The following is a 24251-nucleotide window of genomic DNA, read 5'->3' as shown; positions in this document are numbered from 1 at the left end:
GCCCTTTTCACAAAGGCTTTTTTGTCACACAAGGATCCTTTGCACAAGGACGTTCTGCACGAGGACTCCTTGCACAAAGAGCCCTTTGCACCGTGAGCAAAAGTAGACCCCTCCCACGAGGATCTCTTGCACGTGGAGCCCTTTGCACGAGAATCTCTCGCACGAGGAGCCCTTCACACAAGGATCTCTCGCACGAGGATCTCTCGCATGAGGAGCCCTTTGCACGAGGACCTCTTGCACAAGGAGCCCTTTGCACGAGAATCTCTCGCACGAGGAGCCCTTCACACAAGGATCTCTCGCACGAGGATCTCTCGCACGAGGAGCCCTTTGCACGAGGATCTCTTGCACAAGGAGCCCTTTGCACGAGAATCTCGCACGAGGAGCCCTTCACACAAGGATATCTCGCACGAGGATATCTCGCATGAGGAGCCCTTTGCACGAGGATCTCTCGCACAAGGATCTCTCGCACGAGGAGCCCTTTGCACGAGGCTCCCCCCCCCTCAGGGTTCCTCGTGCCCCCCCGTCAGCTTGTGGAACAGCTCCATGTCCAGGGGTCGCCCCGGCGCGCGCCCCCCCATGCAGACGTACCCCCCCAGGTACTCGTGCACCGTCTGGCACGAGGCTGACACCACGCTGAAGGCCACGTTCAGGTGCTCCTCAAACTCCAGAGCCACCTGGGGGGGGGGGGAAATGGATGACCCTCCCCCCCCCAGTGCCTCCCAGTAACACCCAGCGTCCCCTGATCCTTCACGCCCCCCCCCCCCCCCCAAACTGCCCCATCAGCCCCCTAACCCTATTTTTACACCCCCCCCCTCCCCCAACTGCTTATCACCCTTCCGCCTCCCACTCCCATCCCTTTGCCACCCCCTGCCCTTCTCCCCCCCTCCCCATCCCTTTGCCCCCCATTCCCCACCCCTTTGCCACCCCCTCCCCTTCCATCCCCCCCATCCCTTTGCCACCCCCTGCCCTTGTCCCCCCCTCTCCCCCCCCCCTCCCCATCCCTTTGCCACCCCCTCCCCCCTTCCATCCCCCCTCCACCCCTTTGCCACCCCCTCCCCTTCCATCCCCCCCCTCCCATCCCTTTGCCACCCCCTGCCCTTCTTCCCCCCTCTCCCCCCCACTCCCCATCCCTTTGCCACCCCCCCTGCCTCCCATTCCCCACCCCTTTGCCACCCCATCCCTTTGCCCCCCACTCCCCACCCCTTTGCCACCCCCTCCCCTTCCATCCCTTCCATCCCTTTGCCACCCCCTCCCCTTCCATCCCCCCCCAATCACTTTGCCACCCCCTCCCCCCTTCCATCCCCCCCCAATCACTTTGCCACCCCCTCCCCCCTTCCATCCCCCCCCAATCACTTTGCCACCCCCTCCCCCCTTCCATCCACCCCATCCCTTTGCCACCCCCTGCCCTTCTCCCCCCCTCCCCATCCCTTTGCCACCCCCCCTGCCTCCCACTCCCCACCCCTTTGCCACCCCCTCCCCTTCCGCCCACCCCCCCAACGCCCTCCCCTCCCCCCCCCATCGCCCCCCCCCCCCCCCCGCCCACCTGCCGGCTGTCCCAGTTGACGTTCCATTGCCGCAGGGCGCTGTACCTCCAGCTGCGGCTGACGGCCCCGCTGCCCGGCTCCATGCGCAGCAGCCGCGTGGGGCCGATGGCCAAAACCTCATCCCGACGGCTGCCCTGAAAACTATTTGGAGGGGGGGGGGGGAGGGGGGGGTGTCACGGGAAGCGCACCCCATACATCTGGGGACCCCCCCCCAATACATCTGGGGAGCATTAAAACGGATGGGTGGACCTGAAACGGTGGGGACCCCACCCAGATGTAGGACCCCCCCCCCCCCCCTCCTCCACCACCATCCCACATCCCTGGTGTCCCTGTCCCTCCCCATCCATCCAAACCAGGCACCTGAGACACCCCCCCACCCCCTCCCCAAAGAAAAAACAACCCTCAGATCCCCCCCTCCCCAAAAAGGACCACCCCTCCTTTACCAAAACACCAGACTCCCCCCCCAAAAAAAAAATCCCTGCCCCCATACAACCCCCAAAAAGCCCCCCATCCACCTCCCCCCCCATTCCCTGCCCCCAACCTCCCCCAAAAAGCCCCCCCCACCTCCCCCCCATTCCCTGCCCCCAACCTCCCCCAAAAAGCCCCCCCCACCTCCCCCCCCATTCCCTGCCCCCAACCTCCCCCAAAAAGCCCCCCCCACCTCCCCCCCCATCCCCTGCCCCCAACCTCCCCCAAAAAGCCCCCCCCACCTCCCCCCCCATCCCCTGCCCCCAACCTCCCCCAAAAAGCCCCCCCCACCTCCCCCCCCATCCCCTGCCCCCAACCTCCCCCAAAAAGCCCCCCCCACCTCCCCCCCCATCCCCTGCCCCCAACCTCCCCCAAAAAGCCCCCCCCACCTCCCCCCCCATCCCCTGCCCCCAACCTCCCCCAAAAAGCCCCCCCCACCTCCCCCCCCATCCCCTGCCCCCAACCTCCCCCAAAAAGCCCCCCCCACCTCCCCCCTACCTCCCCCAAAAAGCCCCCCCACCTCCCCCCCCATCCCCTGCCCCCAACCTCCCCCAAAAATTCCCCCCCACCTCTCCCCCATCCCCTGCCCCCCTACCTCCCCCAAAAAGCCTCCCCCCATCCCCTGCCCCCCTACCTCAATCCCAAAGCCCCCACCTGCCCCCCCATTCCCTGCCCCCCAACATCCCCCCAAAATCCCCCCCACCTCCCCCCCCATTCCCTGCCCCCAACCTCAATCCCAAAGCCCCCCCCACCTCCCCCCCATTCCCTGCCCCCCAACCTCCCCCCAAAATCCCCCCCACCTCCCCCCCATTCCCTGCCCCCCAACCTCCCCCAAAAAGCCCCCCCACCTCCCCCCCATTCCCTGCCCCCCAACCTCCCCCAAAAAGCCCCCCCACCTCCCCCCCATTCCCTGCTCCCCCCCCTCCATCCCAAAGCCCCCCCCACCTCCCCCCCTCCCTGCCCCCCAACCTCACCCCCACCCTTCCCCTCCCCCTTCCCGCACTCCCCAGGTCAACCCCCTCCCCCAAACCCATCCAGGACCACCCCCATCACCCCCCCCCCCCATCCCCCTCTCCCCCCCCCGCATCCCGAGGTGCCCCCCCCCCTCCCCTCACCGCACAACGAAGCAGGCCAGCCCAAAACCGGGCAGCGCCCTCCAGGCCTGCAGGAACTTCAGCCGTGCCTCCGACCCCCCCAGGGCAGCCACCCGCTGGTGGGCATCCAGGATGCGGGGCACCAGCTGGGGGGGGGGGGGGGAATAAAAATGGGGGGGGTCAGGTCAGGGGGGGGCTATGGGACCCCCAGGAGTGGGTGGGGATGCAGGGGTATGGGGCAGGGGTATCAGGGTCTGGGGGGGGGGAATAAAAGGGTGGGGGGGTCAGGGGGGGCTATGGGACCCCCAGGAGTGGGTGGGGATGCAGAGATATGGGGCAGGGGTATCAGAGTCTGGGGGGGGGGGGGGGAATAAAAGGGGGGAGTCAGGGGGGGCTATGGAGTGGGGGGGGATGCAGGGATATGGGGCAGGGGTATCAGGGTCTGAGGGGGGGGGCAGAATAAAAGGGGGGAGTCAGGGGGGGTTATGGAGTGGGGGGGGATGCAGGGATATGGGGCAGGAGTATCAGGGTCTGGGGGGGGGGAATAAAAGGGGGGGTCAGGGGGGCTATGGGACCCCCAGGAGTGGGTGGAGATGCGGGGATATGGGGCAGGGGTATCAGGGTCTGGGGAGGGGGGGGGGGTCGTGAGAGTCACAGGGCACAGAGAGAAGGGTTGTGGGGGGGGTATAGGATCCTCAGGGTATGGGGGGGGACTTTTTGGCGAGTGGGGGGGCTCTGGGGGCAGTGATGGGTCATGGGGGGGGTTAGGAGCCCCCCCTATAGAATGTGGAGGGGCACAGGGTGGGGTTAAGACCCCTTTAGCTGGGGGGGGGGGGGCATAAAGGGCTGCATGTTGGGATGGGGGGGGATCAATCCAGGGAGGAAGGATGTATGGGGAGACAGGGGGATCCATTTTGGGGAGGGGGGGGGGTGTATAGGTTTGGGGGGGTCCATTGTGTGTGGGGGGGTGCATTATAGGGATTGGGGGGGATATATGGGGATGGGGGGGTCCATTGTGGGGGGGGGATGCCTATAGGGATGGGGGTTAAATGGGGATGGGGGGATCCATTATGGGGGGGGGTGCATCCAAATGTCCCCATTGCCCCCCATTGCCCCTCACACCCCCAAATGTCCCCACATCCCCCAATGTCCCCCCTTGCCCCCCACACCCCCAATGTCCCCAAATGTCCCCCCATGTCCCCACTGCCCCCCCACCCTCAATGTCCCCAACATCCCCAATGTCCCCAAATGTCTCCATTATCCCCATTGCCCCCATGACCCCCATCCCCAATGTCCCCAAAATCCCCACTACCCCCCCCCCACCCCCACTGCCCCCAAAGTCCCCATTGCCCCCCCCATCCCCAATGTCCCCAAAGTCCCCATTGCCCCCCCCCACACCCCCACTGCCCCCAAAGTCCCCATTGCCCCCACCATCCCCAATGTCCCCAAAGTCCCCATTGCCCCCCCCCACACCCCCACTGCCCCCAAAGTCCCCATTGCCCCCCCCATCCCCAATGTCCCCAAAGTCCCCATTGCCCCCCCCCACACCCCACACTGCCCCCAAAGTCCCCATTGCCCCCCCCCATCCTCAATGTCCCCATGTAGGGATGGGGGTTATATGGGGATGAAGGGGATCTATTGGGGGGGGGCTGCATATAGGGATGGGGGGGTATATGGGGAGGGGGGGGGGTGCATTATAGGGATGGGGGGGTATATGGGGATGGGGGGGGGGGTATATTTGGGGGGGGTGTCTATACCTGCTTGGCCTTAAACTTGCGCTGGAAACGTGGGGCGAGCAGCAGCCGGGGGTCGGGGGGGGGCACGGCGCTGGTGGTCGCAGTGGGGGTGTCGTTGTTGGTGCCCCCCCCCGGGTGCAGTCCCAGAACCCCCAGGACCCCCCGTGCCTCCGCCCCGGATGCAGCGGTGGCCAAAGAGCGGCCGCGGGCGGCCAGGCGGCACCCAGCGAGCCAACGTGCGTACTGGGGGGCCTGGGGGGGGGGGTAAGGGGGGGGCAGAAAGATTAGGGACGTCCCCCCCCCCCCACCAGCATCCCCAGAGCCCCCCCAAACTCCTCTCATTCACCCACAGCCACGTGGGAGAAGGGGGTATTCTGGGGGTCTGCAGTTTTGGGACTCCACCAACCCCCCCTGCAAGTCCTCCAGGACCCCCCCCCTCCCCACCCGCCCCCCTTACAAGTCCTCCAGGACCCCCCCCTCCCCACCAACCCCCCTTACAAGTCCTCCAGGACCCCCCCCTTCCCCCCCCTGCAAGTCCTCCAGGACCCCCCCCCCTTCCCCCCCCCACCAACCCCCCCTGCAAGTCGTCCAGGACCCCCCCTCCCCACCAACCCCCCCTACAAGCCCTCCAGGACCCCCCCTCCCCCCCCCTCCCCACCAACCCCCCCTGCAAGTCCTCCAGGACCCCCCCCCTCCGCCCCCCCACCAACCCCCCCTGCAAGTCCTCCAGGACCCCCCCCCTCCCCCCCCCTGCAAGTCCTCCAGGACCCCCCCCTTCCCCCCCCACCAACCCCCCCCCCTGCAAGTCCTCCAGGACCCCCCCTCCCCCCCCCGCTCCCCCCCCCCCTCCCCACCAACCCCCCCTGCAAGTCCTCCAGGACCCCCCCTCCCCCCCCTCTCCCCACCAACCCCCCCCACAAGCCCTCCAGGACCCCCCGCTCCCCCCTTCACCCCCCAGCCCCCCCCACAAGCCCTCCAGGACCCCCCCTCCCCCCCCAAAGCTATTAGGACCCAATGGGGGATCCCAACAGATCAACCCTCCCCCCCCCCCCCCCCCCAATTAACACAACTAACTCAGAGAGACCCCCAAGGACCCTCCTCCCCCAGATTCACCCAGGACCCCCCCCCCCCAAATCCCCAGGGACACACTGAGAGGACCCCATTAGTTTTAGGACCTACCCCCTCCCCCAAAACCCATAAGGGACCCCCACACATACACCCTCAGGACCCTCCCCCAAATCCCCTTGGACCCCCACCCCCTCAAAAAGCCCTCAGGACCCCCATCAAACATCCCAGTAGCTCTAAGCCCCCCCCTCACCCATAAGGACCCCCCCACTCCCATAACCCAACCACGGGGTGACCCCAATAATTAAAGCACCCCCCCCTCCAAAATCCATATGAGACCGCAAGGACCCATATTTCCCCCAGGAGGGGTCTCTCGGACCCTTGGGGTGTACTGGGGGGGGGTCCCCATGATGCCACCCCCCCCCTAAACGACCCCCCCCCCCCAACTCACATCACGGCAGCGCAGCTGCACTTCACTCATCCCATCAGGGCCGGCCACCAGAAGGCGGATGCAGAATTTCTGGGCCCCCATGTCCACATCGGGGGTCACCTCACAGCCTGGAGGGGGGGGGCACAGGGTTTTGGGGGGGGGGGGAGGGCTGGGAACACCCCGCTGAGGATCCCCAGTATGGCAGCATCCCAAAAATTAGGGGTGGGGAGAGGGATTGGGGGCATCATTGGGGGGATAGGGGGTCACGGAGATTTTGGGCTCTGGGGGGGCCGTTAGGAGGTCATGGGGAGGAATTTGGGGGTCTGGGGGGGGGGGGGCACGAGGGGGTCATGGGGAGGAAGCTGGGGGTCTGGGGAGGTCGGAGAGGGGGACTGAAGGATCTGGGATGGTTTATGGGGGGGTTATGGGGGAGGGACGTAGGGGGTGTCAGAGTGATGAACTGGGGGTCTTGGGGGGGGGGCGGTGTTTGGGGGACATTTTTGGGGTTCTGCTTTTTGCTTAGGGGGATTTTGGGGTGGGAGGGAGGTGGGGGGGGGGTCTGTGTTCTCACCTCTGAGGCTGAGCTGTTGCAGGGGCTCCCCCCGCCCGCGCCCCCCCGCTTTGTACCAGGCCAGCGAGGTGCCGCTCAGCACGGCCCAGTGGGGGCGAAATCCACGCAGTGCCAGGCGGCGGGGCCTGGGGGGGGACACGGGGGGGGGGGGTCAGCAGTGGGGAAGGGGCACCAAGGGGTACCTCCACCCCTATACCCCCCCCCCCCCTGTAATGGTACCTGTAGATCTCCAGCTCCTCTGCCAGCTCAGGGATGGCAGGAAGGTCCTCCTGGTGGGGGGGGGGGGTGGGAGAGGGGGGGCAATTGATTCCAGTGTCACCCAGTGCCCCCCCCCCCCACAAAACACACTACAGCCACACCAGTACAGCCCAGTGTACTCCCAGTACAACCTACTACCCCCCAGTGCCTTTAAATATACCCCAGTACCCCCCCCAGGACACTCCAGCATGCCCCAGTGCCCTCCCAGTGCCCCCCAGTATACCCAGTACCCCCCCAGGACCCCCCCCAGTATACCCAGTGACCCCCCAGGACACTCCAGTATAACCCAGTGCCCCCCTCCCAGGACACTCCAGCATGCCCCAGTGCCCTCCCAGTATACCCCAGTGCCCCCCCAGGACTCTCCAGCATACCCAGTACCCCCCCAGTATACCCAGTGCCCCCCCAGGACACTCCAGCATGCCCCAGTGCCCTCCCAGTATACCCAGTTCCCCCCCCAGGACACTCCAGCATGCCCCAGTGCCCTCCCAGTGCCCTCCCAGTATACACCAGTGCCCCCCCAGGACACTCCAGCATGCCCCAGTACCCCCCCAGGACACTCCAGCATGCCCCAGTGCCCTCCCAGTATACCCAGTTCCCCCCCAGGACACTCCAGCATGCCCCAGTGCCCTCCCAGTGCCCTCCCAGTATACACCAGTGCCCTCCCAGGACACTCCAGCATACCCAGTGCCCTCCCAGTACACTCCAGCATGCCCCAGTGCCCTCCCAGTATACACCAGTGCCCCCCCAGGACACTCCAGCATGCCCCAGTACCCCCCCAGTATACCCAGTGCCCCCCCAGGACACTCCAGCATGCCCCAGTGCCCTCCCAGTATACCCAGTGCCCCCCCAGGACACTCCAGCATACCCAGTACCCCCCCAGTATACCCAGTTCCCCCCCCAGGACACTCCAGCATGCCCCAGTGCCCTCCCAGTGCCCTCCCAGTATACACCAGTGCCCTCCCAGGACACTCCAGCATACCCAGTACCCCCCCCAGTATACCCAGTTCCCCCCCCAGGACACTCCAGTATACCCAGTGCCCTCCCAGTACACTCCAGCATGCCCCAGTGCCCTCCCAGTATACCCCAGCGTCCCCCCAGGACACTCCAGCATACCCAGTACCCCCCCAGTATACCCAGTGCCCCCCCAGGACACTCCAGCATGCCCCAGTGCCCTCCCAGTATACCCAGTGCCCCCCCAGGACTCTCCAGCATATCCAGTATCCCCCCCAGTATACCCAGTTCCCCCCCAGGACACTCCAGCATGCCCCAGTGCCCTCCCAGTATACCCCAGTGCCCCCTCCCAGTACACTCCAGCATGCCCCAGTGCCCTCCCAGTATACCCAGTTTCCCCCCCCAGGACACTCCAGCATGCCCCAGTGCCCTCCCAGTGCCCTCCCAGTATACACCAGTGCCCTCCCAGGACACTCCAACATACCCAGTACCCCCCCAGTATACCCAGTTCCCCCCCCAGGACACTCCAGTATAACCCAGTGCCCCCCTCCCAGGACACTCCAGCATGCCCCAGTGCCCTCCCAGTATACCCCAGCGTCCCCCCAGGACACTCCAGCATACCCAGTACCCCCCCAGTATACCCAGTTCCCCCCCCAGGACACTCCAGCATACCCAGTACCCCCCCAGTATACCCAGTGCCCCCCCAGGACACCCCAGCATACCCCAGTGCCCTCCCAGTATACCCAGTGCCCCCTCGTGCTCACCAGTGGTGCAGGGTTGTCCCCAGTCGATCCCCCCCCCAGCGTCACCTCCAGGTTACTGAGTGCAGCCTCCAGGTCATCCACGGGGGTTTCCCCCCCCCGAGGCTCCCCAGGCCCCTCAGAGCCCCCCAGCTCATCGATGTGGTACTGAAAGGGGGGGGGGGGGGGCAGTGAGATCAAGGGGTGTGACCCCCCCCATCACCAAAGGGGGGATTAGGGGGGTGGGGGGGGCAAGGTGTGGGGATGGATTTAGGGAGTTCTAATGATGGGGGAGGGGGGATTTGGGGTCTTGGGGGGGGATTTGGGGTCTGGAAGGGTTTGGGGTGGGGAAATATGGAGACTTGGGGGGGGGATTTAGGGAGCTCCAAGGGTTCTGATCTGGGGATTTGATGTCCTGGGAATTGGGGGGGGGGTGGTTCTGGGGGGGGAGATTTAGGGTCTGGAAGGGATCTGGATGGGGAGGAGGGGGGATTAATGTGAGACATAAAGGACTTTGGAGGTTGGGGGGTGGTCGGGGGGGTAATGTGGGGGCTTGCAGGTGGTGTGGGGGGATTTGGGATCTCGAAGGATTTGGGGGGGGGGGGCTCTGTGTTACTTTGGGCTCATTTGGGGGGCATTCGGTGCCATTCCGGTGGAGCTTTGTGGGCAATTTTGGGGTGGAATTCGAGCCGTTTTGAGCTTGTTTTTATTTTTTTGGGGGGGTGGGGGGGTATTGGAGGGGGGGGGGGTGTTGGGGGGGGGGGTTTTGTCAGACCTGCAGGGCAGCAAAGAGCATCATCTCCTCCTCAGTGCAGTCCACCTCCTCCAGCAGCAGCGACCACCGCGCCTGTTCGTACAGCAGCGCCGCACGCACTGCATCCACCTGGGGGATTTAGGGGGGGGGGGTGGGTCAGCTGAGGGGGGGGGGGCGGTATTTGGAGAATATTTTTGGGGTCATCTAGGGGGTATTTAGGGCACCTGGGGGTCGATTTCCATGAAGCAGTAATACTTAAAGCGCAGGAGGAGCTCTTCGTCGTCGCCCACCCCCTGCTGCATCAGCGAGCGCGACGACACCAACCAGCTGTGGATGGGGGGGAGGGTAGATTGGGACCCCCCCCCCAAAAAAAAACCTGCCCCCCCCCCCCCCTTTGGATCCCCCCCATATAACCCCCTGCACCTCTGAACCCAATACCCCAAAGCTGCTCCACCAAAATCTGTGCCCCTCGCACCCCATTCTGCCCCCTCAACTCCTCCCCCCCCCCACAAGTTTGCTTCCAGGACATAATGCCCCCCCACCCCATTTCCCCCCCCCCCCATAACTCCCCCCCCCCCCCCAGTTTCTCCCCCCACATTCCACTTCCCCCTCAAACAACCCATTCCCCCCCCAACTTCATACCGTGAGTTGAGGCGGGTGCGATGCAGCAGTGGGTTCCCTCGGGGGGGTCGGGGGGGGGCACAGGGTCCCAGCCCTCCCCGGGGGGCCACCAGCATCCAGTAACAGCTGGGGGTACCCGGGGGGGCCCCCGGTGGGGGGAAAAGGTGGGGGGGAGGATCCCTCCATGGCCCTTCCTGGCCTAAAGGGGGGGGGGCATTATTGAGGAGCACACATTCTTGGGGGAGGGTCCTGTTACTTGGGGGAGGGGGGGGGTCCATTATTTGAGAAGGGGTCCCCATTACCAAGGGGGCACATGTTATTTTTTTTGGGGGGGGTCCATTATTTTTGAGTGGGGTTTCCTTTGTATTAGGGGGGGGTCTCTGTTATTTTGGAGGAGGGGGGGTCCCACTCACCAGGGGGCAGCACGACAGAGCTGAGGTCGAAGTCAACTCCCCCTGGGGGGGGTCTGCCACTGCCCTTCTTGCCCCCCCCTTCCTCCTCCTCCTCTTCCTCGGGGGGCCGCAGCAGCGACAGCTCCTCGGGGTACCGGATGCCTGCGCCCCACAGCCATGGTCAGTTCCCCACAGACCCCCCATTGCCCCCCCCCCCCCCCCCCAGATCGCCCCTCAAAGGCCCCCAGGTCTCAGTATCAAACCCTTAGATCCCCCAGACCCCCAAATTACCCCCTTAGCACCCCTCCTTTGATCCTTTGACTCCCTTTTAGCCTCCCCAGACCCCAATATCACACCCTCCATCCCCCTCCCGATCCCCAAATCACACCCCTAACCCCCTCCCCCCCCCCCAGACCCACAAACCACCCCCTTAGCGTCCCTAAAACTTAGATCCTCCACAGACCCCTGTACCACCCCCTTAGCAAACTCCAGACTCCATCATCAGACCCTCAACCCCCCCAGACCCCAAAATCACCCCCTTACTGCCTCTCAGCCTCCCTTTGACCCCCCCAGAACCCCAAATCACCCCCTAGCCCCCCCCCCAGACCCCAGTATCACCCACTTAACTCCCTTTGCAACCCCCAGACCCCAATGTCGTCCCTCATTATCACCCCCTTAATCTTTTCAGACCCCCAGATCTACCCCTAAATCCCCCCCAGACCCGAAAATCACCCATTTAATACCTCTCAGGCTTCCTTTGACCACCCCAGACCCCAGTATCACCCCTTTAACCCTTTCAGACCCCCAGATCTCCCCCTAAATCCCCCCCAGACCCCCAAATCAACCCCTTACTACCTCTCAGCCTCCCTTTGACCCCCCAGACCCCAGTATCACCCCCTCAACCCTTTCAGACCCCCAGATCTCCCCCTAAATCCCCCCCAGACCCCCAAATCACCCCCTTACTACCTCTCAGCCACTCTTTGACCCCCCCAGACCCCAGTATCACCCCCTCAACCCTTTCAGACCCCCAGGTCTCCCCCCAGGCCCCCAAATCATCCCCTTACTGCCACTCAGCCTCCCTTTGATCCCCCCCCAGAACCCCAAATCACCCCCTAGCCCCCCCCAGACCCCAGTATCACCCACTTAACTCCCTTAGCAACCCCCAGACGCCAATGTCGTCCCTCATTATCACCCCCTTAACCCTTTCAGACCCCCAGATCTCCCCCTAAATCCCCCCCAGACCCCCAAATCACCCCCTTACTACCTCTCAGGCTTCCTTTGACCCCCCCCAGACCCCAGTATCACCCCCTCAACCCTTTCAGACCCCCAGATCTCCCCCCAGACCCCCAAATCACCCCCTAACTACCCCTCAGCCTCCCTTTGACCCCCCCAGACCCCAGTATCATCCCCTCAACCCTTTCAGACCCCCAGATCTCCCCCCAGACCTCCAAATCACCCCCTAACTACCTCTCAGCCTCCCTTTGACCCCCCCAGACCCCAGTATCACCCCTTTAACCCTTTCAGACCCTCAGATCACCCCCCAAATCACCCCCTTATTACCTCTCAGCCTCCCTTTGACCCCCCCAGACCCCAGTATCACCCCCTCAACCCTTTCAGACCCCCAGATCTCCCCCTAAATCCCCCCCAGACCCCCAAATCACCCCCTTACTACCTCTCAGCCTCCCTTTGAACCCCCCAGACCCCACTATCACCCCTTTAACCCTTTCAGATCCCCAGATCTCCCCCCAGACCCCCAAATCACCCCCTTATTACCTCTCAGCCACTCTTTGACCCCCCCAGACCCCAGTATCACCCCTTTAACCCTTTCAGACCCCCAGATCTCCCCCTAAATCCCCCCCAGACCCCCAAATCAACCCCTTACTACCTCTCAGCCACTCTTTGACCCCCCCAGACCCTAGTATCACCCCTTTAACCCTTTCAGACCCCCAGATCCCCCCTAAATCCCCCCCAGACCCCCAAATCACCCCCTTACTACCTCTCAGCCACTCTTTGACCCCCCCAGACCCCAGTACCACCCCTTTAACCCTTTCAGACCCCCAGATCTCCCCCCAGACCCCCAAATCACCCCCTAACTACCTCTCAGCCTCCCTTTGACCCCCCCAGACCCCAGTATCACCCCTTTAACCCCTTCAGACCCCTAGATCTCCCCCTAAATCCCCCCCAGACCCCCAAATCACCCCCTAACTACCTCTCAGCCTCCCTTTGACCCCCCCAGACCCCACTATCACCCCTTTAACCCTTTCAGACCCCCAGATCTCCCCCCAGGCTCCCAAATCACCCCCTTACTACCTCTCAGCCACTCTTTGACCCCCCCAGACGCCAGTATCACCCCCTCAACCCTTTCAGACCCCCAGATCTCCCCCCAGACCCCCAAATCACCCCCTTACTACCTCTCAGCCTCCCTTTGACCCCCCGGACCCCACTATCACCCCCTCAACCCTTTCAGACCCCCAGATCTCCCCCCAGACCCCCAAATCACCCCCTAACTACCCCTCAGCCTCCCTTTGACCCCCCCAGACCCCAGTATCATCCCCTCAACCCTTTCAGACCCCCAGATCTCCCCCCAGACCTCCAAATCACCCCCTAACTACCTCTCAGCCTCCCTTTGACCCCCCCAGACCCCAGTATCACCCCTTTAACCCTTTCAGACCCTCAGATCACCCCCCAAATCACCCCCTTATTACCTCTCAGCCTCCCTTTGACCCCCCCAGACCCCACTATCACCCCTTTAACCCTTTCAGACCCCCAGATCTCCCCCTAAATCCCCCCCAGACCCCCAAATCACCCCCTTACTACCTCTCAGCCTCCCTTTGACCCCCCCAGACCCCAGTATCACCCCCTCAACCCTTTCAGACCCCCAGATCTCCCCCCAGACCCCCAAATCACCCCCTTACTACCTCTCAGCCTCCCTTTGACCCCCCCAGACCCCACTATCACCCCTTTAACCCTTTCAGATCCCCAGATCTCCCCCCAGACCCCCAAATCACCCCCTTATTACCTCTCAGCCACTCTTTGACCCCCCCAGACCCCAGTATCACCCCTTTAACCCTTTCAGACCCCCAGATCTCCCCCTAAATCCCCCCCAGACCCCCAAATCAACCCCTTACTACCTCTCAGCCACTCTTTGACCCCCCCAGACCCTAGTATCACCCCTTTAACCCTTTCAGACCCCCAGATCCCCCCTAAATCCCCCCCAGACCCCCAAATCACCCCCTTACTACCTCTCAGCCTCCCTTTGACCCTCCCAGACCCCAGTATCACCCCTTTAACCCTTTCAGACCCCCAGATCTCCCCCCAGACCCCCAAATCACCCCCTAACTACCTCTCAGCCTCCCTTTGACCCCCCCAGACCCCAGTATCACCCCTTTAACCCTTTCAGACCCTCAGATCACCCCCCAAATCACCCCCTTATTACCTCTCAGCCTCCCTTTGACCCCCCCAGACCCCAGTATCACCCCCTCAACCCTTTCAGACCCCCAGATCTCCCCCTAAATCCCCCCCAGACCCCCAAATCACCCCCTTACTACCTCTCATCCTCCCTTTGAACCCCCCAGACCCCACTATCACCCCTTTAACCCTTTCAGATCCCCAGATCTCCCCCCAGACCCCCAAATCACCCCCTTATTACCTCTCAGCCACTCTTTGACCCCCCCAGACCCCAGTATCACCCCTTTAACCCTTTCAGACCCCCAGATCTCCCCCTAAATCCCCCCCAGACCCCCAAATCAACCCCTTACTACCTCTCAGCCACTCTTTGACCCCCCCAGACCCTAGTATCACCCCTTTAACCCTTTCAGACCCCCAGATCCCCCCTAAATCCCCCCCAGACCCCCAAATCACCCCCTTACTACCTCTCAGCCACTCTTTGACCCCCCCAGACCCCAGTACCACCCCTTTAACCCTTTCAGACCCCCAGATCTCCCCCCAGACCCCCAAATCACCCCCTAACTACCTCTCAGCCTCCCTTTGACCCCCCCAGACCCCAGTATCACCCCTTTAACCCCTTCAGACCCCTAGATCTCCCCCTAAATCCCCCCCAGACCCCCAAATCACCCCCTAACTACCTCTCAGCCTCCCTTTGACCCCCCAGACCCCAGTATCACCCCCTCAACCCTTTCAGACCCCCAGATCTCCCCCTAAATCCCCCCCAGACCCCCAAATCACCCCCTTACTACCTCTCAGCCACTCTTTGACCCCCCCAGACCCCAGTATCACCCCCTCAACCCTTTCAGACCCCCAGGTCTCCCCCCAGGCCCCCAAATCATCCCCTTACTGCCACTCAGCCTCCCTTTGATCCCCCCCCAGAACCCCAAATCACCCCCTAGCCCCCCCCAGACCCCAGTATCACCCACTTAACTCCCTTAGCAACCCCCAGACGCCAATGTCGTCCCTCATTATCACCCCCTTAACCCTTTCAGACCCCCAGATCTCCCCCTAAATCCCCCCCAGACCCCCAAATCACCCCCTTACTACCTCTCAGGCTTCCTTTGACCCCCCCCAGACCCCAGTATCACCCCCTCAACCCTTTCAGACCCCCAGATCTCCCCCCAGACCCCCAAATCACCCCCTAACTACCCCTCAGCCTCCCTTTGACCCCCCCAGACCCCAGTATCATCCCCTCAACCCTTTCAGACCCCCAGATCTCCCCCCAGACCTCCAAATCACCCCCTAACTACCTCTCAGCCTCCCTTTGACCCCCCCAGACCCCAGTATCACCCCTTTAACCCTTTCAGACCCTCAGATCACCCCCCAAATCACCCCCTTATTACCTCTCAGCCTCCCTTTGACCCCCCCAGACCCCAGTATCACCCCCTCAACCCTTTCAGACCCCCAGATCTCCCCCTAAATCCCCCCCAGACCCCCAAATCACCCCCTTACTACCTCTCAGCCTCCCTTTGAACCCCCCAGACCCCACTATCACCCCTTTAACCCTTTCAGATCCCCAGATCTCCCCCCAGACCCCCAAATCACCCCCTTATTACCTCTCAGCCACTCTTTGACCCCCCCAGACCCCAGTATCACCCCTTTAACCCTTTCAGACCCCCAGATCTCCCCCTAAATCCCCCCCAGACCCCCAAATCAACCCCTTACTACCTCTCAGCCACTCTTTGACCCCCCCAGACCCTAGTATCACCCCTTTAACCCTTTCAGACCCCCAGATCCCCCCTAAATCCCCCCCAGACCCCCAAATCACCCCCTTACTACCTCTCAGCCACTCTTTGACCCCCCCAGACCCCAGTACCACCCCTTTAACCCTTTCAGACCCCCAGATCTCCCCCCAGACCCCCAAATCACCCCCTAACTACCTCTCAGCCTCCCTTTGACCCCCCCAGACCCCAGTATCACCCCTTTAACCCCTTCAGACCCCTAGATCTCCCCCTAAATCCCCCCCAGACCCCCAAATCACCCCCTAACTACCTCTCAGCCTCCCTTTGACCCCCCCAGACCCCACTATCACCCCTTTAACCCTTTCAGACCCCCAGATCTCCCCCCAGGCTCCCAAATCACCCCCTTACTACCTCTCAGCCACTCTTTGACCCCCCCAGACGCCAGTATCACCCCCTCAACCCTTTCAGACCCCCAGATCTCCCCCCAGACCCCCAAATCACCCCCTTACTACCTCTCAGCCTCCCTTTGACCCCCCGGACCCCACTATCACCCCCTCAACCCTTTCAGACCCCCAGATCTCCCCCCAGACCCCCAAATCACCCCCTAACTACCCCTCAGCCTCCCTTTGACCCCCCCAGACCCCAGTATCATCCCCTCAACCCTTTCAGACCCCCAGATCTCCCCCCAGACCTCCAAATCACCCCCTAACTACCTCTCAGCCTCCCTTTGACCCCCCCAGACCCCAGTATCACCCCTTTAACCCTTTCAGACCCTCAGATCACCCCCCAAATCACCCCCTTATTACCTCTCAGCCTCCCTTTGACCCCCCCAGACCCCACTATCACCCCTTTAACCCTTTCAGACCCCCAGATCTCCCCCTAAATCCCCCCCAGACCCCCAAATCACCCCCTTACTACCTCTCAGCCTCCCTTTGACCCCCCCAGACCCCAGTATCACCCCCTCAACCCTTTCAGACCCCCAGATCTCCCCCCAGACCCCCAAATCACCCCCTTACTACCTCTCAGCCTCCCTTTGACCCCCCCAGACCCCACTATCACCCCTTTAACCCTTTCAGATCCCCAGATCTCCCCCCAGACCCCCAAATCACCCCCTTATTACCTCTCAGCCACTCTTTGACCCCCCCAGACCCCAGTATCACCCCTTTAACCCTTTCAGACCCCCAGATCTCCCCCTAAATCCCCCCCAGACCCCCAAATCAACCCCTTACTACCTCTCAGCCACTCTTTGACCCCCCCAGACCCTAGTATCACCCCTTTAACCCTTTCAGACCCCCAGATCCCCCCTAAATCCCCCCCAGACCCCCAAATCACCCCCTTACTACCTCTCAGCCTCCCTTTGACCCTCCCAGACCCCAGTATCACCCCTTTAACCCTTTCAGACCCCCAGATCTCCCCCCAGACCCCCAAATCACCCCCTAACTACCTCTCAGCCTCCCTTTGACCCCCCCAGACCCCAGTATCACCCCTTTAACCCTTTCAGACCCTCAGATCACCCCCCAAATCACCCCCTTATTACCTCTCAGCCTCCCTTTGACCCCCCCAGACCCCAGTATCACCCCCTCAACCCTTTCAGACCCCCAGATCTCCCCCTAAATCCCCCCCAGACCCCCAAATCACCCCCTTACTACCTCTCATCCTCCCTTTGAACCCCCCAGACCCCACTATCACCCCTTTAACCCTTTCAGATCCCCAGATCTCCCCCCAGACCCCCAAATCACCCCCTTATTACCTCTCAGCCACTCTTTGACCCCCCCAGACCCCAGTATCACCCCTTTAACCCTTTCAGACCCCCAGATCTCCCCCTAAATCCCCCCCAGACCCCCAAATCAACCCCTTACTACCTCTCAGCCACTCTTTGACCCCCCCAGACCCTAGTATCACCCCTTTAACCCTTTCAGACCCCCAGATCCCCCCTAAATCCCCCCCAGACCCCCAAATCACCCCCTTACTACCTCTCAGCCACTCTTTGACCCCCCCAGACCCCAGTACCACCCCTTTAACCCTTTCAGACCCCCAGATCTCCCCCCAGACCCCCAAATCACCCCCTAACTACCTCTCAGCCTCCCTTTGACCCCCCCAGACCCCAGTATCACCCCTTTAACCCCTTCAGACCCCTAGATCTCCCCCTAAATCCCCCCCAGACCCCCAAATCACCCCCTAACTACCTCTCAGCCTCCCTTTGACCCCCCCAGACCCCACTATCACCCCTTTAACCCTTTCAGACCCCCAGATCTCCCCCCAGGCTCCCAAATCACCCCCTTACTACCTCTCAGCCACTCTTTGACCCCCCCAGACGCCAGTATCACCCCCTCAACCCTTTCAGACCCCCAGATCTCCCCCCAGACCCCCAAATCACCCCCTTACTACCTCTCAGCCTCCCTTTGACCCCCCGGACCCCACTATCACCCCCTCAACCCTTTCAGACCCCCAGATCTCCCCCCAGACCCCCAAATCACCCCCTAACTACCCCTCAGCCTCCCTTTGACCCCCCCAGACCCCAGTATCATCCCCTCAACCCTTTCAGACCCCCAGATCTCCCCCCAGACCTCCAAATCACCCCCTAACTACCTCTCAGCCTCCCTTTGACCCCCCCAGACCCCAGTATCACCCCTTTAACCCTTTCAGACCCTCAGATCACCCCCCAAATCACCCCCTTATTACCTCTCAGCCTCCCTTTGACCCCCCCAGACCCCACTATCACCCCTTTAACCCTTTCAGACCCCCAGATCTCCCCCTAAATCCCCCCCAGACCCCCAAATCACCCCCTTACTACCTCTCAGCCTCCCTTTGACCCCCCCAGACCCCAGTATCACCCCCTCAACCCTTTCAGACCCCCAGATCTCCCCCCAGACCCCCAAATCACCCCCTTACTACCTCTCAGCCTCCCTTTGACCCCCCCAGACCCCACTATCACCCCTTTAACCCTTTCAGATCCCCAGATCTCCCCCCAGACCCCCAAATCACCCCCTTATTACCTCTCAGCCACTCTTTGACCCCCCCAGACCCCAGTATCACCCCTTTAACCCTTTCAGACCCCCAGATCTCCCCCTAAATCCCCCCCAGACCCCCAAATCAACCCCTTACTACCTCTCAGCCACTCTTTGACCCCCCCAGACCCTAGTATCACCCCTTTAACCCTTTCAGACCCCCAGATCCCCCCTAAATCCCCCCCAGACCCCCAAATCACCCCCTTACTACCTCTCAGCCTCCCTTTGACCCCCCCAGACCCCAGTATCACCCCTTTAACCCTTTCAGACCCCCAGATCTCCCCCCAGACCCCCAAATCACCCCCTAACTACCTCTCAGCCTCCCTTTGACCCCCCCAGACCCCAGTATCACCCCTTTAACCCCTTCAGACCCCTAGATCTCCCCCTAAATCCCCCCCAGACCCCCAAATCACCCCCTAACTACCTCTCAGCCTCCCTTTGACCCCCCCAGACCCCACTATCACCCCTTTAACCCTTTCAGACCCCCAGATCTCCCCCCAGGCTCCCAAATCACCCCCTTACTACCTCTCAGCCACTCTTTGACCCCCCCAGACGCCAGTATCACCCCCTCAACCCTTTCAGACCCCCAGATCTCCCCCCAGACCCCCAAATCACCCCCTTACTACCTCTCAGCCTCCCTTTGACCCCCCAGACCCCACTATCACCCCCTCAACCCTTTCAGACCCCCAGATCTCCCCCCAGACCCCCAAATCAACCCCTTACTACCTCTCAGCCTCCCTTTGACCCCACCAGACCCCAGTATCACCCCTTTAACCCTTTCAGACCCCCAGATCTCCCCCCAGACCCCCAAATCAACCCCTTACTACCTCTCAGCCTCCCTTTGACCCCCCAGATCCCACTATCACCCCTTTAACCCTTTCAGACCCCCAGATCCCCCCTAAATCCCCCCCAGATCCCCAAATCACCCCCTTACTACCTCTCAGCCACTCTTTGACCCCCCCAGACGCCAGTATCACCCCTTTAACCCTTTCAGACCCTCAGATCACCCCCCAAATCACCCCCCAAATCACCCCCTTATTACCTCTCAGCCTCCCTTTGACCCCCCCCAGACCCCAGTATCACCCCCTCAACCCTTTCAGACCCCCAGATCTCCCCCTAAATCCCCCCAGACCCCCAAATCACCCCCTTACTACCTCTCAGCCTCCCTTTGACCCCCCCAGACCCCACTATCACCCCTTTAACCCTTTCAGACCCCCAGATCTCCCCTTCAAACCCCTCCCCAGCCCCCTGTATCACTTCCCAGCCCCCTCCTCCAGGACCCTCCCCCCCTTACCCAGCAGGCGGCAGGCTTCAGCCACCACGCTGCACACGGGCTGGGCGAAGGAGAGGCGCAGACGGAGGCGGCGCCGGTTTGGAAGCCGTAATCGGAGGGGTCGGTGCTGGGGGGTGAAGCGGAGCCGAGCGTCCGCCCCAACCCCGAGAGCATCCAACGTTTTCCCGGGGCGGAGCAGCCATTGGCAACGCTGCTCCCACCATAACGCGTGGTCCGACCAGTCCCGCTTCACCCCTGGGTGGGGGGGGGGAGGGAGGGGGAGAATGGGGTTAGGGAGGTTGGAGGGTGCTATGGGGGGGGAGGGGGGGGCGCTAAGAAGCTCTATGGGGGGATATAAAGGCTTAGAGGACATCAGTGGGAGGAGAGGGGTGCTATGGGGGGGCTAGGGGGGTCCTATGGGGGCTTAGGGGGTGCTATGGGGGGGTTAGGGGGGTGCTATGGGGTTAGTGGGGTGCTATGGGGTTAGTGGGGTGCTATGGGGGGGGGGCTAGGAAGCTCTATGGGGGGATATAAAGGGTCACTGAAGGGTTAGAGGGAATCAGTGGGAGGAGAGGGGTGCTATGGGGGGGCTAGTGAGGTCCTGTGGGGGCTTAGGGGGTGCTATGGGGGGGTTAGGGGGCTGCTATGGGGGTTACTGGGTGATATTGGGGGGTTAGGGGGTGCTATGGAGGGGTTAGGGGGTGCTGTAAGGGGTTAGGGGGTGCTATGGGGAGGTTAGGGGGGTGCTATGGGGGTTACTGGGTGCTATTGGGGGGTTAGTGGGCTGCTGTAAGGGGTTAGGGCAGTGCTATGGGGGGGTTAGGAGGTGCTATGGGGGGGTTAGGGGGTGCTATGGGGTTAGTGGGGTGCTATGGGGGGGGGCTAGGAAGCTCTATGGGGGGATATAAAGGGTCACTGAAGGCTTATAGGGCATCAGTGTGAGGAAAGGGGTGCTATGGGGGGGCTAGGGGGGTGTTATGGGGGTTAGTGGGTGCTACTGGGGGGTTAGGGGGTGCTGTAAAGGGTTAGGGGGTGCTATGGGGGGGTTAGTGGGGTTCTATGGGGGGGTTAGTGGGGTGCTAAGGGGGTTACTGGGTGCTATTGGGGGGTTAGTGGGCTGCTGTAAGGGGTTAGGGGGTGCTATGGGGGGGTTAGGAGGTGCTATGGGGGGGTTAGGGGGGTGCTATGGGGGTTACTGGGTGATATTGGGGGGTTAGGGGGTGCTATGGAGGGGTTAGTGGGGTGCTATGGGGGGGGCTAGGAAGCTCTATGGGGGGATATAAAGGGTCACTGAAGGCTTAAAGGGCATCAGTGGGAGGAAAGGGGTGCTATGGGGGGGCTAGGGGGGTGTTATGGGGGTTAGGGGGTGCTATTGGGGGGTTAGGGGGTGCTGTAAGGGGTTAGGGGGGTGCTATGGGGGGGTTAGTGGGGTTCTATGGGGGGCTACTGGGGTGCTATGGGGGTTACTAGGTGTTATTGGGGGGTTAGTGGGCTGCTGTAAGGGGTTGGGGGGTGCTATGGGGGGGTTAGTGGGGTTCTATGGGGGGGTTAGTGGGGTGCTATGGGGGGGTTAGTGGGGTGCTATTGGGGGGTTAGTGGGCTGCTGTAAGGGGTTAGGGCAGTGCTATGGGGGGGTTAGGAGGTGCTATGGGGAGGTTAGGGGGGTGCTATGGGGTTAGTGGGGTGCTATGGGGGGGGGCTAGGAAGCTCTATGGGGGGATATAAAGGGTCACTGAAGGGTTAGAGGGCATCAGTGGGAGGAGAGGGGTGCTATGGGGGGGCTAGTGGGGTCCTGTGGGTGCTTATGGGGTGCTATGGGGGGGTTAGGGGGGTGCTATGGGGGTTACTGGGTGATATTGGGGGGTTAGGGGGTGCTGTAAGGGGTTAGGGGGTGCTATGGAGGGGTTAGTGGGTGCTGTAAGGGGTTAGGGGGGTGCTATGGGGAGGTTAGGGGGGTGCTATGGGGAGGTTAGGGGGGTGCTATGGGGGGCTAGTGGGGTGTTATGGGGATTAGTGGGTGCTATAGGGGTTAGGGGGGTGCCCATGGGGGGGTTAGTGGGCTGCTGTAAGGGGTTAGGGGGTGCTATGGGGTTAGTGGGGTGCTATGGGGGGGGCTAGGAAGCTCTATGGGGGGATATAAAGGGTCACTGAAGGCTTATAGGGCATCAGTGGGAGGAGAGGGGTGCTATGGGGGGGGCTAGTGGGGTGTTATGGGGGTTAGCAGGTCCTATGGGGGGGTTGGTGGGTGCTATGCGGGCTAGTGGGTGCTATGGGGGCTTAGGGGGGTGCTATAGGGGGATTAGGGGGTGCTATGGGGGGATTAGGGGGTGCTATGGGGGGATTAGCAGGTCCTATGGGGGGGTTGGTGGGTGCTATGGGGGGGTTAGGGGGGTGCTATAGGGGTTAGTGGGTGCTATGGGGGGATTAGGGAGTGCTATGGGGGGGTTGGTGGGTGCTATGGGGGGGGTTTCTGGGGTGCTATGAGGGGGTTAGAGGGGGTGCTATGGGGAGGTTAGGGGGTGCTATGAGGGATTAGTGGGTGCTATGGGGGGATTAGGGGGTGCTATGGTGGTTAGTGGGGTGTTTTAAGGGGTTAGGGGGTGCTGTAAGTGGGTTAGTGGGATGCTATGGGGTTAGGGGGGTGCTATGGGAGTTAGTGGGTGCTATGAGGGTTAGCAGGTGCTATGGGGGGGTTAGTGGGGTGCTATGGGAGTCACTGGGGGATTAGAGGGTGCTGCAGGGAAGTTATGGGGTACTGTGGGGGTCACTAGTGATGCTAAGGGGTGCTAAGGGGGCTATATAGGGCTATTGGGAGGTTATGGGGTGCTACAGGGGTGATTGGAGTGCTTGGGGGGGGTTCAGCGTGGTGCTATAGACTGGTTATGGGGTGCTGTGGGGGTTATTGGGGTGCTAATAGATGCTATAGGGTGCTATGAGGGGGGGGCAATGGGGTACTATAGGGGGTGTGGGGAACCATAGGGGTGCTATAGGGCTATCAGGAGGTTATGGGGTCATTAAGGTGCTGGGAGGAGTATTATGGGAGGGGTTATGGGGCCTCAGCTGCACCCCTAAATGGGGAGCAGATGATGGAGGGGGGCTACAGGGGTCTGGCTGCACCCCCAGAGCACAAAGGGGACATGGGGGGAGACCCACAGGGACCCCCCACCCCCCCCCCCAACCGCCTCGGGGCTATTTATACCCACAGTCCCTTTATCACCCCCAGCCAGGGGGAAGACACTGGGGGGGGGGTGGTTTGGGACCCCCGATAAGAGCTGCCCCCCCTTCCGGCCACATCCTGCCCCCACCTCCCCCCACTGCAGCCACTCAGCACCGCGTGATGCTCGGGGTGGGGGGGGGGGGGAAGTAACCCTCTGCTATGGGGCTGAGGAGTTGTGCCCCCCCCCCCTCGCCTCACGATGGGGGTATTTCACACGCCGCTACGGGGCAGAAGGATGCAAGGGGGGGTCCCACCCTCTTGCGCCCCCCCCCCAAAAGACCCCACAGCTCACCCACACTCTCCACCACTCGCAGCATGAGGCCACCGACGTGCAGGTCCCCGGTGACACGCAGACTCAGGGTGACGGTGCCCGGGGGGGGTTCAGAAGAGGGTCCCCCCTTGGAGGTGGGAGGGTTGGGGGGGTTTTCACAACCCCCTGCAGCCCCTTCCACCTCCACCTGCAGCTCAAAGGAGCCATCGATGCTCTCCCCAGTCGCCGTCTTCAGCCCCGCCATGGCCCCAATGGCCCCAGGTCCCCCCAGCAGAGGAAGTGGAGGAGGGGAGGGGACAGCGCCCTTACGTCACCCCCCCCCCCACATCCCTCCCCCCCCCTCTGCCATAGGGCCGCCCCATAGGGTCCCCCAACATCCATGGGGTGCTCCACACCTCCCCGCTACCCTCTCCCACCCCACTTCAAATATTGCCCCCTATAACCCCCCCCCCCCATTTTATTTGAGGTCCTGACTGCCCCCAGATTTTAAGGGGGCCCTTCCGGGGCTCACGTGTCCATGGGGTGGAGCAGGAAGTGGAACCCGGGGCCTCAATTTGGGCCCCCCACACAACAATGGCAGCATTGGGGGGGGGGATGCGTGTGCCCCCCTCGACCCAACCCAGTACAGAGGGAACCCCACCAGGTTGGGTGCCCCCCAAATCATCAACCCCCCCCCCCCCAAGCTCCTCCCAGCCCGCTCAGAGCCCCAACACCCCCTCCAAAAAGGGC

The 24251-nt window shown here is 62.5% G+C and overlaps 1 protein-coding gene across 1 annotated transcript; it reads right to left on the bottom strand.

Annotated features, from left to right (window-relative positions):
- Window position 1: 1 nt before the first annotated feature.
- Window positions 2-23871, bottom strand: FERMT3 (FERM domain containing kindlin 3). Its single transcript, XM_090129683.1, has 14 exons — window positions 23544-23871; window positions 20056-20289; window positions 10646-10786; window positions 10254-10431; window positions 9836-9938; window positions 9633-9740; window positions 8882-9025; window positions 7128-7177; window positions 6909-7033; window positions 6359-6465; window positions 4864-5094; window positions 3128-3252; window positions 1544-1685; window positions 2-674 (listed from the first exon to the last, which is right to left on the bottom strand). Exons 1-14 carry the CDS (start codon window positions 23764-23766, stop codon window positions 501-503), a joined length of 2085 nt encoding a protein of 694 aa, XP_089985809.1. The 5' UTR covers window positions 23767-23871; the 3' UTR covers window positions 2-500.
- Window positions 23872-24251: the final 380 nt, after the last annotated feature.

The sequence above is a fragment of the Phasianus colchicus genome, chromosome 37 (genome assembly GCF_987193195.1).
Source record: "Phasianus colchicus chromosome 37, bPhaCol1.hap1.1, whole genome shotgun sequence".
Taxonomy (NCBI): Eukaryota; Metazoa; Chordata; class Aves; order Galliformes; family Phasianidae; genus Phasianus; species Phasianus colchicus.
Note: the sequence above shows the minus strand (reverse complement) of the source record. Positions and strands in the feature narration are given on the sequence as shown.

What these genes read in the sequence shown, in the direction of transcription:
- FERMT3 (XM_090129683.1), bottom strand. Translation starts at nt 23,766, where the DNA reads ATGGCGGGGCTGAAGACGGCGACTGGGGAGAGCATCGATGGCTCCTTT. An exon ending in GCGAGTGGTGGAGAGTGTGG is followed by an intron (nt 20,290 to 23,543) that starts GTGAGCTGTGGG and finishes CCCCCCACCCAG; the next exon opens with GGGTGAAGCGGGACTGGTCG. An exon ending in TCATGGAAATCGACCCCCAG is followed by an intron (nt 9,741 to 9,835) that starts GTGCCCTAAATA and finishes TAAATCCCCCAG; the next exon opens with GTGGATGCAGTGCGTGCGGC.